General features: G+C 55.1%; 1 protein-coding gene across 1 annotated transcript; it reads right to left on the bottom strand.

The window, feature by feature from the left end:
- Nucleotides 1-456: 456 nt before the first annotated feature.
- CCR7 (C-C motif chemokine receptor 7) lies at nt 457-11,336 on the bottom strand. Its single transcript, XM_079796757.1, has 3 exons — nt 11,285-11,336; nt 4,992-5,041; nt 457-2,346 (listed from the first exon to the last, which is right to left on the bottom strand). The coding sequence occupies exons 1-3, from the start codon at nt 11,292-11,294 to the stop codon at nt 1,273-1,275; spliced, it is 1,134 nt and encodes a 377-aa protein (XP_079652883.1). The 5' UTR covers nt 11,295-11,336; the 3' UTR covers nt 457-1,272.
- Between the last annotated feature and the right edge of the window lie 2,341 nt (nt 11,337-13,677).

Genomic DNA, 13,677 nt, shown 5'->3' with positions numbered 1-13,677 from the left:
ACTGCTGGCCCCAGGACACTTCACTCCTGTCCCATGAGCTCTGGAAGGCTGTCCGCAAGGCGCCACGCTGCACGCACTTCCCGTCCTCCTACCTCTCCGTCTCGGGGGCCCCTGTCATTGGATGGCTCGGAGCCTACACAGCTCAGACCTGGCTCTGAACAGCTCTGAGAAATGAAGACGGGGAGGGGAAGAGGGAAGTGGGGGTGGGGGGAGGTCCGGTGGGGCGTGGGGGTTTGCAAAACAACACACTCATTTGCCATTTACCCAAAAAAAGAAAAATTTCCCCCCTTTCTTTTAAAGCTTTGTTCCCTCAAGGGAAAATGTTTATTTGAGTAGAATGTGCTCTCTCCGTGAATTGAAAGCAGAACAGGATGACAGTGCTTTGTCCCTGTGACAAAGAACAAAGCAGCAGCACGTCGGCCTCCTGGCAGCCAGCACTGTCCCCCACACCCCGGCCCCTCGCCTTGCTCTTGGCCCTGTCCTCCCTCCTGGCAGAGCTGAGACACACGAGAAGGTCTGGCCACGCGTCATCCCCGCCCCAGAGCCGGGGCTGGGAACATGGCTTGGGCCGGCCGGAGGCAGCGGGCTGGGAACATGGCTTTGGCCGGCCGGAGGCAGCGGGCTTGGCCTGCAGGAACCGCCACCCCTCTCCCCGCGGAGAGCCTGGGCAGGCGGCCGCCCCAGGAGAGGCAGCAGGCGAGAGGCAAGTGTGCTTTTCGGGAGGCTGGGAGGCTGCCATTTCTTGCTGGCTCGGATGACAGTGGAAAAAGAGAGAGGGAGGGAGGGATGCAGAGGGTTCGCTGGCGTCTCCCTTTCCTTGCCCAGCCAAGAAGTTTCCCCATCGCCTCCGGCCTTGGAGACACCGTCTTGTTTTCTGGAAGACCTTGCCTGAGCCCGGGCAGGTTCATTCGGAGGGCTCCCCGGCCCTAGCTCTCCCCAGCGCCCATCCCTGGGCTCCAGGAGGTGTGAACTTCCTCCACTTTCACTTTTGGTTTTTGGTTTGGGGGATCACCGCTTTGGTGCTGGAGTGCGGCCGGGGCTGGTAGCTCAGCAGCCACGTCCCTGCCAACTTGGTTGAGGTAGCTAGGGTTGGGCCTCTGTCTTCTGGTGATCGCCTGTCTTCGGTGGCATGGGTTTTCGCCCTGAGATAAGCTTGAAGAGCCAGAAACCCTTTCCCTCAGCAGCGTGTGGGTCCTGAGTCATGTCACCTGCTCCCCGTCCCCGACCCGGGGGGCCCTGGGAGAGGTCCCTCCAGTCCAGGCAGACAGGCCTCTACGGGGAGAAGGTGGTGGTGGTCTCGGCCTCCACACTCATGGAGGAGCGGCGGGTGTGCCGGCAGGAAGACCACTGCCGCAGCCGCTCCTGGCTGAGGCAGCCCAGGTCCTTGAAGAGCTTGAAGAGGTCGTGGCGGAACTTGACGCCGATGAAGGCGTACAGGAACGGGTTGACGCAGCAGCGCACGCTGGCCAGGCTGTAGGTGATGTCGTAGGCGATGTTGAGCTGCTTGCTGAGCTCACAGGTGGTGGTGGCATTGGCGTTGACCACGGTCTTGGCCAGGACCACGCCGTTGTAGGGCAGCTGGAACGCGATGAAGACCACCACCACGGCGATGATCACCTTGATGGCCTTGTTGCGTTCGAAGTTGCGCGCCTGGAGCAGCGTGCGGATGATGACCAGGTAGCAGAAGCTCATGGCCACCAGGGGGATCAGAAAGCCCACCACCATCTGGGCCACCTGGATGGCGATCAAGGCCTCCACCTGCTCGGTGACGAGAGAGCACCGAAAGGCTTGCTCGCTGCTGCTCCTCAGGACGTTGCTGTACAGCATCTCCGGGATGGAGAGCACCGTGGCCAGAACCCAGATGCCCACACAGGAGAGCTTGCTGATGAGAAGGACGCGGGCCCGGTGCCGGTGGGCCGACACGGCCTGCACGATGGCCACGTAACGGTCAATGCTGATGCAGAGGAGCAGGAGCATGCCGCTGAAGAAGCTGATCTTGTAGATGCCAAAGATGAGCTTGCAGACGTGGACGCCAAAGACCCAGGACTTGGCTGCGCTGTACGCCCAGAAGGGGAGGGTCAGGAGGAAGAGGATGTCCGCCATGGCCAGGTTGAGCAGGTAGGTGTCGGTCATGGTCTTGAGCCTCTTGAAATAGATGTAGGTCAGCACGACCAGCGCGTTGCCCAGCAGACCCACGAAGCAGATGACGGAGTACATGGCTGGGAGGAACCAGGCCTTAAAGTCCCGCACTTCCTTCTTGTCGCACACGGACTCGAACAGGGTGTAGTCCACCGTCGTGTTCTCTCCGATGTAATCGTCCGTGACCTCATCTTGGCACAGGCACACCTGTGGGGAAGGGAAACAGGGGAACACGATCCAGCTTAGCTAAGTGGCTCACAATCTCGCTGAGCCACTTCGCTAAGTGGCTCTCGCTATCATCAGCATCATCACCATCATTGTCACGTGCACGTTCTTGGACCCCACCTGACCCCTCCTGCACCAGAATCTCAGGGCGCAGGGCCCAGGACTCTGTTTCCCTGAACTTTCCAGGTGGTTCTTTGTTTGAAACCAACGATGTGCTGACAGTGGACTGGAATAGTCTGGGCTTTGAGGTCAAATGAGCCGTGAGATGGTTAAACACACTCCATCTCTCTGAGCCTGAGTTTTGTCCTCTGTGAAATGGAGACGAACCCCATCTCCTTCACGTGGCTGTTGTGAGGTACCTCTCCCAGGGTAGGCACCCAATGGTCTCCACGGAGGTGTTATTTTATGGGAGCCCGTGTCTTTCTTCTTGCGCCTCCTTCAGAACCTGGCGGAAAGAGCTTTCCAGAAGGAAGCCTACACAACACCTCCGCTTTGGAGGGAAAATCCACCTGGACATGAAGGCTGAGCGGAGCCTGGAGTGAGGAGAGAGGAAGGCAAAGGCTCTGTGAAGAGACTGGCTCGCCCTGGTATGGGACAGGCGGCCGTGATCATGGATGGCGAGCGGCTTGGAGACTTTTTTGGACCCCTGGGGCCCGGGACACAGTGCAGGGGACACAGCAGGGCTCAGGCAACGCGTGCCCAGTGCACTAAGCTCCGCGGCAGGGCCACCGCCTCCTCAGCTGTGATCGGTCCCCTTGGAGCCTCTGAAGGAAGCACAGCTCTGTCTCCCAGCGCCTCCTCCCGCCTCTCTGCCTCTCTCTTCCTCGCAGTCTCCAGGCAGATCCCGACCAGCAGGGCTCTGCTCAGGGCTTTTGAAAGCCTGTCTGCAGAGCAGGGTGAAGGTTTGGGCGGCCTGAAGGAGCTTAGCAATGAAGGAGGGCTCGGCGGCTGCTCAGGCCTCTGTGCACAGCGTCACAGTGACGGCTGAGCCCGGGCAGCGTGGGAGCTGGGCTGGAGGCTGGCGGTCCCTCCTCTGGGAACAGGGCTCTGGGCAGCTCACCACGATGGATCTCCATACAGCTGGGGAGCTGGAGGGACTTTGAAGATGAGGACAGGGAGGCAGGCTCTGGGAGAAGCCATGTGGCTCGCTCAGGGCCTCCAGGTTCCGAGGCCAGAGGTGGAGGCTGGTCTCCCGGCTTCCCTGTGTCCTGTCTCTGTCTTTCTCACTTCCAGTCTGGAGTCTGGAAGGGAACAAGAATGCCAGGGGCCTCTTCTTTGGGTGTTGTCATCTCGAAAAGAAAAATCAGTGGCAACTTCTTTTCCCTCGTCCGGGCATGACTGCAGCCTGGACGTCTTAGCGGGCCATCCACAGTGAGGCCCGAGGCCTTAGGTCTGGGGCCCCTGGACATGGGGGTTCTGGGTCTTCCTGGAGGGCCGTCCACGCAGCCTCTATGAAGTGTGCTCCCCACAACCCCTGCCTTCGCTTTCCCCCTTTCCTACCCACCTCCCCCATGAGCCACCAAGCTTGAGGCCTGTGCAGCCCACAGCCCCACCACTTCCTGCCCCATCCGAGCCACCTCCATCCACCCGAGTAAAGAGAAGAATGAGTCCCAGCTGTCCCTCCCCCTCCCCCCCCTTCCAGCCTGCAGTGTGGTAATACAGCCCCTCCGGAGTCCTGGAGGCGGGGGAGCGGGAGGGGCGGGAGTGGGGCTGGGGAAGGGGGCCAGGCTGTGGGCTGCAGCCCAAGCTCCAGGGGCCTCTGGGCTGGGGTTTTGGGAACAGGGCCCAGCGTCTGGAAAGCCGCCCCTCTGGCCTCCAGACCTGGGGCGGAGCCAGTTCTGAAGCAGTGCCTCTCCAGCTCTGCTCTCAGCTGCCCCCTCCCCCTCTAAGGCAGCCCTCACCCCAACAGAGCGGGGAGAGTGGACCCCATGAGTTCCAGTCGCTTCTAACTCTGGATCGATGGATGGGGGCCGTTGTTCCGCCTCCACGTCTGGGATTGAGAAGCAAAGCCTTGTAAACCAAAGGCCCTACCTACCTCCTGCTGCGTTCAGGCCCCCAGAAACTGTGTGCGCCCCTCCACCCGCTCCGGCTCCCGGGGTCCTGGGCCCCTCGCTCGCCCCCCTCCGGTGGAGGGCAGATGCGTCTCTATTTCACAAAAGGGAACTGGGCTTCTAGGGGAGCCTCTGGATGGAGGTTGGGGCGGGAGGCAGCTTGGGGTGAGAGGATAGTAACCAGGCCCCCACACCAAAGGCTCTTTGCTCAGCTCACGGAAACATATGAAGCTGCACATGCACGGGTGTGCGCACATATGTGCAAAACTCATTCACCTGGCAGAAAGCTCCCCTCTCTCTAGGAGCTCAGCTTGCTTGGCTGTTGGATGGGGACATCGGAAGTGGGTGGGGAAGGGGGCGGTCCCTTCTTTCCCTCAGGTTCTCATTGAAATGGAGTCAAGACTCGCTAGGGTCGCTCAGCAGATGGAGAGGGGCGACCGTCAGCCCAATGCATGGCGGGCGGGGTCGTGTCTGGGTCTGTTTCCTTCCAGCCAATGCCCAGCTGCTCCACCAGAACCCTGGACGTGGGAGGGGTGTGCTGGGGGACAGGGGTGTGGAGGAGGGAAGAGACCTCACCTGGAAAATGACAAGGAGCGCCACGGCCAGCACGCTCTTCATGGGCTTCCCTGCAGGAGGCAAGGAGAGAGCGTCAGTGCTGGGCAGGGCCGGCTCTCTGTTGTTAAAGGAAACCGCGAGATAGAGATGCTGATGGAGCTTTCATCACAAGCTCCGGGCGCTGCCTTTGCCGAAACACAACATCAGAACCAGATTGTGCCTCGGAGCATCCTGGCCGGTTGCCCGGACTCGCTGCCCTCACCTCCTCTCCCTCCTCCGCGGCGAGGTCCCCGAAAGGAGCAGACGAGAATGCGGGGCCGTCTCCCCTTTCTTGGCTTTTCAGGGCCTCTCCGACTCCACCCTGGCCCGGACCAACCCTCAAGGTTGAGCTTCAACTGATCTGGACTCTCGGGTCAGAATGGCCTCCTCCTTCCTGCTCCCAGGAAGCAAGGAAGGCCCTGAGGGCTGGTGGTAGAGGGGTGTGTGTGTGTGTCCCCTACACGTACTGGCCGCTCAGGAATGGATGAGAGTGTTTCATGGGGCTCCCCGCACCCCTTCTTTCAGCTGACATCCACCCAGTCACCTGGCCCACCCCTCAGCCTGTCTTTGGGGCAGGGACCTCTTCCCTGTTCCCCAGCGCAGGCCCAGAACCGAGGAGGTGCCCGGGAGTTGGGAGCTGATGAGTCAGTAGAAGAACGAATGCCTGGGGTGCCCTTCCAGGGAGGAAGCTCCAGCTGGCCCGAGGGGACACTGTCCTGGGGGCGTGTGGCAGGATGGGGACCAGTCCCTGAGGGAGTACTAGTTTTTGCTTGACCGAGGTGTGTACACGCCTCCTCTTCCTTAAGTTGTTTCTAACTCAGAGCCGGGGGCTCTGGGTAGAAGGGGAACAGGAGGTCAGCTGTGGGGAGAGACCTTGCCCAGAGCAGGGGTCGGAGCCTGGGGTCACCCTGGAATCCAGGAGGCTCTCCTTGGGCCTGAACAGTCCTGAGAGCCCAGGGGAGCACAGGCCCGATGTGAGGACAGGCACCTGGCTGCTCCCCTCTGCTCCGTGGCTGAGCTGAGTGCTGGACCTGGAACTCGTTTCCTCCGAGGGCCGAGCAGGACAGGCCGCAGGGTGGTTTCTACAGAAGTCTCATCCCACCCCACAGCCTGGGAGCACCCCGAGAAAGGAACTGGGCCTTCTTCACCTCTGTGGCCCCCTCCCCAGGACTTGCCCCTCAGGTCTGGCCTGCAGGAAACATCCGTGGGTGCCAAGCCAGGGCTTACAGGCCCGTCGCCCCTCTACTCTCAGCAGGGACCGGGAAGAGGGGGGGACCCTGCTTTAAACACCTTCTGGGAGACTGCCTTGCGTGCTCAGCTGCTCCTTAGGGGACCTGCAGGGGAGCAGGGGCTGGGGCTTCCCAAGAGGCAGGAGCAATTCCCAGGGAATCCGAGTCCTTGGCCACAGCACCACCTGCTGGAAATCCTGTGGCATGACACACAGATCGCAGGGAATGTTTTCCAGAGGGACTGCCCAAGGCAGGGATTTTGGAATTGGAGAGTCCAACTCCGGCTTGGGGGACCCTGGGCGAAGGACTGGCATCAAGCCACATGAATAGGTAGCTGTTTCTCTCACCTCAAGCAAGGCACGTTACTGCCAGACATGTTCCTAAATCATTATTCGGCTGTACCCCCCTCCTGACCCCTCCTTCTAAATCCTTAGGACTTCTCTACCCAACCCCAGGGAGGAAGTCCCTGCGGCGTAGCTAGCATGGCAGTCAGGCCCTCTGCTGTCTACCTGGACCTGCCCTCCTCGTTGTGCCTTCCATTTCTTGGGACAGGCACCCGCCGTCCCATTGTCCCCAGCTTGTGCTGGAGTGTTTGCGGCCCGGGGAGAAAATGGGTCCTTGTACACCATCACAGTTCCTCTCTCTCATTCCCCTTTCTGGCTGAACTACCCCGGGAACCCCTGAGCCGCTGTCCGTGCCTCTGCCCTAACCACACTCTCTTCAGGGTCCAACGAATGCACCGCCCATCCTCCACTGACTCATCTCGATGTGAAGCGCTCGAGGTTTCTCTAAACGCGTGTCTTTCGGTTACTCCAGAGAAAGCCCGCTCTGACTGTCAGTGAGAACCGAGAAACCTCAAAGTTTTGATAAGTCAACCGGTGAAATATGAGGAGCAAAACCCATGTTTCTATTTTACTTGTTAGCCCCTTCGCCTGGGCCCTGTCCCATTTCTTTTTCCACTGTCTAGGGTAGGGGTGGGAGCTGGGGGCGTGTGTGTGTGTGTGTGTGTGTGTGTGTGTGTGCAGGTGATTTCTCATCCCAGGTGTGTTGGAGATGACAAATGAGCAGGGATCTTGTAGGATCAGAATGGGCCATTTTCAAATAAGGTAACCCAATGGGAACTTAGGGGAACTCTGGTGTGTGGCAGAAGGGGGCCTGGTTGGCGGCCATGAGTCAGATCACGTCTGTCTGTTACAAAGTCATAAAGCAACTGGCGTTGGGCAGCAGCTTGGGGTGAGGCCAGTAACGTTGGAAATCTTAGGGGTTGAGGAATGGTTTACTTATGTGGTGGATATGTTCTGAGTTCTTAAGTTTCCAGTAATGATCATGATGAAAAGAAAATTCCCTAGCACTCCAACCTGAGCCCCCAGCAAGAGAAACTCCCTTCTTGTCTGGGAGGAGGGGATTGCTGGCTGGCTGCTCCTCCAAACCCTCCACGTCCATCCCCATATTTTCCAGGACCTTCAGGCCACTCAGGGAATCATGGCTGCCCATCAGCTGGTTCTAAAAGCCACCTCAAACGTTTTCTTTGTAATTCCTCACCTGCCAACACAACGTTTCTCTTTCTTGGGCAAGAGAGGGGGAGGGAAGAAGCAGGGAAGCGGGGGGGGGGGGGAGGGGAGGGGCTGGGGACTCTAGTCAGGGATGGCTGACAGCTGGTTGAATCTACAGTCACTATGTTATCAACTGCTTTATCCAGTGCTGGCATTCATGTTTATTGAGCTCTCAGTATACACCAACCTGTTTCCATGGATGAGCATTTCATCCTCACAAAAGGCCTGTGAGGTAGGCCCTGGGAAACCGAGGCACGGTGAGAGGAGTAACTTCCCCCGAGTCATAACTGGCGAGCAGTAGACATGGGCTTTGAACCTGTCTGACCCCAGAAACGGCACTCCTAACCGCTCTTCTGTGCCTCTCCTTGTCGTTATGTATCTCTCTCTCATAACATCCTGTGGGTTATCCCTGTTATTCTATATTTCAGAAAATAGAGGCCCAGAGAGGTTAAGCCACTTGCCTACGGTCACACAGCTGCTAAGAGATTTGAACGGAACTCTTACTACTGCGTAACTCTATATTTCTGATGAAAAGTTTGGGGTGGCTTTTGGGGCCATGCTGTGTACAGGGACCTCCATGGAGCATGAAGGGAATCCTTACACCCCCACATCCCACTGGTCACCCCCTACCCCCCATCATCTCAGAGCTAGCCCCCACCTCTGCCCTGACCTAAGGCTCTGCTGCCCCCTGGCTGTCACAGAACTTCGGAAACACAAATCTTATCCTGTAACTCGACTAATTGAAAAAGAAAAATCTTCACTGGCTCCCCATCAATTTCAGGAGAAAGCCCAATCTTCTTAGGAAGGCCATACAAAATCTTAAGGATCAGCCCTGCCCGTCCCTCCTGCTTCCCTCCCTCCCTTCCTCCCTGGCACGGCCAGAGCTGACCATCTAGGAGCCTGCAGGCTGAGCCCCCAGGATACCTGGCTTGGCTGCATGAAGCTTACAAAAAAATTAGGTTTGTCTGCCTTTAAGTGGGGCTTGCACCCTCTGGTTCGCTCTGCTCCCCTCCCCTTATCCCATCTTATGGCCATTCCCACATTTATCTTGTTGGTTTCTAATGGCAATTGAGTCTCCTATCACTGTCCCATCCTGGGCCTCTTGCTCCTTCACTGGTTTACTAACTCCTACACACCCTTCAAAACCCAACTTAAATGCTCCCCTGACTCATGTTCGCTATTTCTTTCTTTGAGCATTATAAGCACCTTACCCATCACCCCATCAGCACCGTGTCTCATTCTATTGCATTGGCGTAGTGACATATGTGTCTTTCTCCCAGCGGACTGGTCATGCCTGGATTCCTCAATCAATGAGAGTTGACTGAAAGGAACCGAGAAATCTCAAACAAAGAGGAGAGATTTTCCCAGAGCGCCTCTAGGCTGCCGTGTCCTCCTCCTCCCCAGCCAAGCTCCCAGAAGGCCAGGAGGGATGGGTCCTGAATTCCTTCAGCCATCCCCCTCTGCTGCCATATCGGACCAAGCAGTAAGAGAGGTCTCTGGCAGATTTATTTTTTTTCTCTGTTTTGGAGAATTCTGAGAGCTTAGGCCACATTTCTTGAAGGTGGGGAGGGCTGTTCATTCAAATTGTGAAAAAGACCAGCTCAGCCCGGATTTGGCATTTTCACTTTGTGTAACAGAAACTCAGCTCCCTCACCCACCCCTTGCTCTCTGCTGGGCAGATGAAGAGAGAAAAACAGACCTGCCCCACCAACCGTCTAAAGGCTGTTCTGACCAAAGGCTGCTCAGTGGCTGTGCTGTCAGTATTGCGGGCTCTCTCTAACTGAGCAAAGCAACAAGAGCATCCCTTTCTCTTGGGCCAGAAGTTGCCTTCCCTTCCCACATCTAGCCTGTGAGTCTGGCACCCCCAAACCGAGGCCTGGAGGAGGGCCCTCTGTGGTGTGCTGGAGCTGACTTTCATAGGCTCATCCGCCTGTGCAGTCATCTCTCTCTCCGATTCTGCGTTCAGTCATTTCATGGTTTGATATTGGCTGGAAGCCTGAAAGCAGCGATGGTGGGAGAATTTACACCATGGCCATTGGCAAGCACTACAAATCAGGGCCGTCGTCCACCCTGGGGAGCCGGTTTCTCAGCATTTCCCATCCCGCCACTGGGCCACTGCTCGGTCCCCTTCACAGAGGTCAAGCAGAGAATCAGGAGCAGGGTCTGTGGTAGATGAAGGCTGCATCCAGTGCCTGTGGTCAGTGGGGGCCGATGGCTGGGGAGTGGGATTAGAGGGTGGGCTGCTGGGAGGAGAGGAGGTGGAAGAGATTTTGAAAACACTGAAAACAGCTCAGAATTCTTGACACCATTCATTCATTCATTCATTCATCCATTCATTCCATAAACATTTTTCTGCTTACCGCCCCCCCCCCCCACCTCAAAGTACAGATTCAGAGATGCAAGAATCAGACCCTGCCTTCCAGAAGTCCAGTCCGTGCACGGGGTGGCCACTCTATCCCTGTAACAGCGGTTTGCTGGGTCCACCCAGCTTTCTGGGCGGGTAGGCGGGTAGGAAAGGCAGAGACGAAGACAAAAGGCAGTGGTGGCAGCGAAGGTTGTGAGGACAGCAGGGAACCTTCACTTTTCAAAGCCAACCGCTTGTGGCTTTGAGGCCACCGTGGCACTTGCTCGCTGGTGAGAACGAGCCATCCAGGAACCTGGCCTTCGTAACCTCCGCAGGGCCTGACTCCACAGCTGAGATTTATAAACGGGGTACCCGAAGCTGGACGGACCCCTCCGAACCCCTCCCAGCCACTCAGGGCTTCCCTTGTACTCTCTCCAGTGAAGAGCGGGGTTAGAGGGGAGGATGGGCTCTTTAGAGGGAAGCGTCATTTGTAGAAACAGTGACTAAGTAAGGCAGGGGACTGTGCTGGAGGCCCCCGCTATGACTTCTCCGGGCTGAATGGCCCTCGCCGTTCCACTTTATGTTGCTCACCCAGCCTTTCACATGCAGGAGGCGCGAGCAAGGCTGGTGGGATGTGCGGCAGGGAGAAACAACCAGCTTGCATTTGCATGCATAGTACCATTTGCACCATGCAGTCACCTTGAATTTGCACCTCCTCCTAACCTCAAGAGAAGGGAGAGCCTAATCTCTATTCAGCAGGGGAGTAGGGTGGGAGTCGGAGGGGAAGGGAAGGGTCCGGAGCTCCCTGAGGATCTCTCCCTGGTGAAACAGGTCTGAAGAGCCTCTCCCATCACCCCACCCTGAAGCCAGAACAGGTGCTGTTCCAGATCAGCGCCAACCCCAGCCCCACCACCTTCTACCGTCCCACTGTTCTGGAAAGACACGACCTTGACCCCTTTGTCTGTCCTGGTACCAATGGTTACCCTCTCCCCTAGGTCTGAAGGGCGCACCCCTCGTGCCTGGCATTCTGCCTTCCACCAGAGCAGACCAGGACGTCTTCGGTAGAGTTTTCCACCTTCCACCCCCATCCTCCACCCCCATTCCACGGAGTCATTTATAGTTCTCTCCCACACGGAGGCCCCCACTCACCCAAGTCCATGATACGCTCAGGGCAGCTGAAACCACACAGGAAGGCTGGGCCCCGGCTTGCGCTCCCCTGTCTGGGGAGGAAGTGGTATGAGCCCCTTTTAAGTTGTGAGAAGAGCCACCCTCTTCCTTGCCCCTCCCACACCTGCTCCTCCCTCTAGTCCAGCCTCACAGGCACTTTCAGGGACCCAGGGGTTGTGAGATGTGACAGAGTGCCAGCCCACGTGCTGGTCATAGGATCGTGAATCACCGAGTCATTTACATTCAAAAAGCCCCCTATGCAGTCCTTCAGATCAAAGAAGGGCCCAGCCCAGGGCAGGGGAATAGGGCCATTTATTGATTCAACAAATATAGACCGAATACCACGCGCAGGGGAATCTGAGCCCAGTGAAGGTGTGAGAGCTGTGTCTCCATCCTTTCCTTGCCCTGCTCAGTGTCACAGGGAACTACATTTCCCAAACTGCTTTGCCCTCTGGCTTCTGGGTAGGTTTGACCAAAGAGAGGCTCTGACAGATGATGGATAGTAGAAGAAAAGGGATATGCCCAAATGTAGTTTTATGTTCTTGCGATGCGTTTGTGTGATTTTGGTATCAGGGTAAGTCTAGTTGAAGGTTTGTCAATTTTGCTGATCTTTTCCCTTACCAACTTTTGGTTTTATTGATTTTCTCCTTCTTTCCAAAATTCTCTAGTTCATCTATTGCCATTCTAGTCTTTATTATTTCCTCCCTTATGCTTGATTTAGGTTTAGTTTGCTTTTTCTGATTTCTTAGGTTGAAAGATTGGGTTCTTTTTTGAGACCTTTCTTTTTTTTTCATTAATATAGGCATTTATAGCTCTAAATTTCTCTCTAAGCACTGCTTTAGCTACATCTCATAGGTTTTGATATGTTGTGTTTTCATCTTCATTCATCTCAAAGTATTTTCTAATTTCCCTTGTGAGTCTTCTTTGACCCATTGATTATTTAGGAGTGAGTGTGTTGTGAATTCTTCAAATTTCCTCCTTTTATTGATTGTGGTCAAAGAATGTACTTTGTATGATCCCAATTTTTAAAAATGTGTTGAGATTTTTTATGTCCTAACATATGGTCTATCCTGGAGAATGTTCTATGTACACCTGAGAAGAATGTTCATTCTGCTAATGTTGGGTGAAGTATTCTATAGGTGTATATTTGTTAGGTCCAGTTTCTTCACAGTGTTGTTCAAGTCTTCTATTTCCTTGTTGATTATTATCTAGTTGTATCCGTTATTTAAAGGGTATTGGAGTCTTTCACGATGGTTGTTAAATTGTGTGTATTTCTTATTTCTTTCTTCAATGCTGTCAGTGTTTGCTTTGGATATTTTCTTGGGCTCTGTTGTGTAGGTGCATATATGCTTACTTATCATGTCTTCGTGATGTATTGACCCTTTTATCCTTACAAAATGTCCTCCTTTATCTCTCAAAAAAAGTAATTTTTGTCTTAAAAATCTATCTTTGTTTGACATTAGCACAGGCTTTCCTTTTCGGGTACTGTTTGCATGGTATATATTTTCCCATCACTAGGCTGTTTCTTTCCTCTCTCTGCTTCCATTGGTATCCCCAGCCAGTATCTGATGGGTAACCCTCACCTTGGCTCCAGATCCTGCCCTAGTTTCTGGTCTCTGGTAAAACCACCTTCTTCCTGTGTCCCTCTCGTTCTAGGGACGATTAGTACCAACTTCCTGCTGGTACTAATCTCTGGGTGACCCTACCAGCCCTTGTTTGACTTCTTAGTTCTTCCATCACCCATCACCTGTATAACTAGCTCCCTCTGTCAAATTCCTTTTGGTTAAAATACCTAGAAGGATCTTGCTTGTGCCCTAGCTGGTTTGGCTCAGTGGATAGAGCGTCGGCCTGCGGACTCAAGGGTCCCAGGTTCGGTTCCGGTCAAGGGCATGTACCTTGGTTGCGGGTACATACCCAGTGGGGAGTGTGTGGGAGGCAGCTGATCGATGTTTCTCTCTCTCATCGATGTTTCTAACTCTCTATCCCTCTCCCTTCCTCTCTGTAAAAAATCAATAAAAAAAAATATATATTTTTAAAAAAAGGATCTTGCTTGCTTCAGCCATGACTAATACAAGGTGATTCCTGTCCCCAGGGAGTTTAAGGTATAGAAAAAGTTAAGGTTAAATTACACCCCTGTTGTCTACAGTTAGGATGAAGACCAAGCTTGACATGAGGCTATGCTTAAAACACGGGAAGAAAATCCAAGATTGCATAGGGCTGGAAGAGAGATGGACAAGTAGGTAGCTTTTCCTATCCCCAGAGTTATGAAAAACATCCAGTTGGGATGTAGTGCAGTGAGCTTAGCTCTTTACCAGCTCCCTACATGACCTTGGATAAATCGCCTCTCTTCTCTGGGCCTCAGTTTTCTCAAGTGT

Source organism: Cnephaeus nilssonii, assembly GCF_951640355.1.
Source record: "Cnephaeus nilssonii genome assembly, chromosome: 19".
Classification (NCBI taxonomy): domain Eukaryota; kingdom Metazoa; phylum Chordata; class Mammalia; order Chiroptera; family Vespertilionidae; genus Cnephaeus; species Cnephaeus nilssonii.
Note: the sequence above shows the minus strand (reverse complement) of the source record. Positions and strands in the feature narration are given on the sequence as shown.